The sequence below is a fragment of the Chrysemys picta genome, unplaced genomic scaffold, assembly GCF_011386835.1.
Source record: "Chrysemys picta bellii isolate R12L10 unplaced genomic scaffold, ASM1138683v2 scaf609, whole genome shotgun sequence".
NCBI classification, from domain to species: domain Eukaryota; kingdom Metazoa; phylum Chordata; order Testudines; family Emydidae; genus Chrysemys; species Chrysemys picta.
In genome coordinates, this window is record NW_027053316.1 from 1 (window position 1) to 2,439 (window position 2,439).

General features: G+C 53.2%; 1 protein-coding gene across 1 annotated transcript; it reads right to left on the minus strand.

The window, feature by feature from the left end:
* Positions 1–12: 12 nt before the first annotated feature.
* Positions 13–1,998, minus strand: LOC135979004 (uncharacterized; the record flags this gene model as incomplete). The annotated part of the gene is made up of 2 exons (XM_065579658.1): positions 1,260–1,998; positions 13–265 (listed from the first exon to the last, which is right to left on the minus strand). Coding segments are annotated over exons 1-2 (830 nt in total), but the record flags the coding sequence as incomplete, so codon positions are not given.
* Positions 1,999–2,439: the final 441 nt, after the last annotated feature.

A 2,439-nucleotide genomic window follows, 5' to 3' on the forward strand; every position in this document is an offset into this window, starting at 1 on the left:
GTGTCCGTTTGCTCCCTCAGTAGTCCAAGCAGCGTTTGAGTCGCCTGCTGGTCTTCCTGCCGCCACCTCTCCTCCCGATCCATGTTTGCTTGGTGCATTTGGGTCAAGTTCTCCCGCCACTGGGTCTGCTGTGCTGCCTGGGCTTGGGAACAGGCCATAAGCTCAGAGAACATGTCCTCCCGTGTCCTCCTCTTCCTACGCCTAATCCGCGCTAGCCTCTGGGAGTGTGATTCCAGGCTAGGTTGTGAGACAGTCACAGATGGGGCTGTGGAAATGGGAAAAAGGGAGTGAATTCCTCAGAAAGAAAAATGTAGTTGTGAACAAAGAACATAGTCTTTCTCTGTGAACAAGACCATGCACAGCACCTATCACATGCGCACTCAGCACAAGGTCGAATTTTCGGCCTTCGCATTCAGTGCCTGGGGTCTTGCACAGCACATTTGAGAAGCGAGGCAGCACAACGGAATTTCTGTTGCAGGCAGACATGGTAAGCCGTACACTTGTGGCAGTTTAAAACTTTTAGATTACCACTGGCCTCATTTCACATTTAAAGCTATGTCAGTTCCTGCAGCCAGCAATCCGGCAAGCGGGAACTCTGCCCCTGTCCCACCCCCTCGCGGCTGTCCCCGGGAACGATCCCTTTCGGCTGCCCCTCTCCCGCCTCCACCGCGTGGCTGCAAACCAGCGGTTACAGTTCTGTCAAGGAACGGGAAAGCAGTCCTAACACTAACATTCCCCTACCTAATTAAAAGCAGGTCACCATGGGCGACATCACCCTGATGAGGATCTCTGAGAGCGACAGACAGAGAATGCTCCGGGAAAGCCTCCAAAGACCAGGGCCGTATGCCGCCCTGCTATGCAGAGCAATGATTCCCGAGTACGTGATAGTCTCGTGGCGCGGCAACGTCTCGTACTTCGGAGGACCCAATAAGGCCGCTCTCCCCAGGAACCTCATGGAACGGCTTTCAAGTTACCTCCAGGAGAGCTTCGTGGAGATATCCCAGGAGGACTACTGCTCTATCCCCGGACATATAGACCGCATTTTACTGTAGCTGCAGTAGCAGGGAATAAACAGTAGAGCGGCTTGTGCAGGACAATCACTGAAAACCGGACATTGCTAGATTTTTTTTCAAAACTTGCACTGCCCATGACTAAACCGTTAAGCGCATAGGGCACACTAATCATGAACAACCCATTCTTTAAATTGTTAATATTCCTGTTTTGTTAAAAATAAATGTTTAGATGTTTACAACACTTACTGGCTGATCCTTCACCAGATTCTGTGTCCGGGGTAACGGCTGGGGACGCTTCGTAGGGGATCTCTGTAAGGGTGATGAAGAGATCCTGGCTGTCGGGGAAATCAGCGTTGTGAGCGCTGCCGACTGCCTCGCCCTCCTCATCTCCTTCCTCATCTTCCACGTCCCCTAACATGTCCGAGGAACCGGCCGTGGACACTACCCCATCCTCAGAGTCCACGGTCACTGGTGGGGTAGTGGTGGCGGCCGCACCGAGGATGGAATGCAGTGCCTCATAGAAACGGGATGTCTGGGGATGGGATCCGGAGCGTCCGTTTGCCTCTTTGGTCTTCTGGTAGCCTTGTCTCAGCTCCTTGATTTTCACGCGGCACTGCGTTGCATCCCGGCTGTATCCTCTCTCTGCCATGTCTTTAGAGATCTTCTCGTAGATCTTTGCATTCCGTCTTTTGGATCGCAGCTCGGAAAGCACGGACTCATCGCCCCACACAGCGATGAGATCCAAGACTTCCCGATCAGTCCATGCTGGGGCCCTCTTCCTATTCACAGACTGCACGGCCATCACTGCTGGAGAGCTCTGCATCGTTGCCAGTGCTGCTGTGCTCGCCACGATGTCCAGACAGGAAATGAGATTCAAACTGGCCAGACAGGAAAAGGAATTCCAATTCAAATTTTCCCGGGGCTTTTCCTGTGTGGCTGGTCAGAGCATCCGAGCTCGTACTGCTGTCCAGAGCGTCAACAGAGTGGTGCACTGTGGGATAGCTCCCGGAGCTATTAGCGTCGATTTCCATCCACACCTAGCCTAATTCGACATGGCCATGTCGAATTTGGCGCTACTCCCCTCGTCGGGGAGGAGTACAGAAGTCGAATTAAAGAGACCTCTATGTCGAACTAAATAGCATCGCAGTGTGGACGGGTGCAGGGTTAATTCGATGTAACGGCGCTAACTTAGACATAAACGCCTAGTGTAGACCAGGCCTTAGCGTTAGTGTCTCGGATGACTTGGGCAAGATCTCAACCTCCCCGCAACCCACTTCACTGCTGCCAGAATCCCTCCTGCCCCCACTGCTAGACCCGCCTCCCAGCCCAACCTTGGTGGGGGTCTAGAAGAGGTTTCTGATGACTTAAGCTGTGGTTTGGAGGTGGAACAGCTGTCAAGGACACTGAGGGGGAGGTAGCAGGAGCT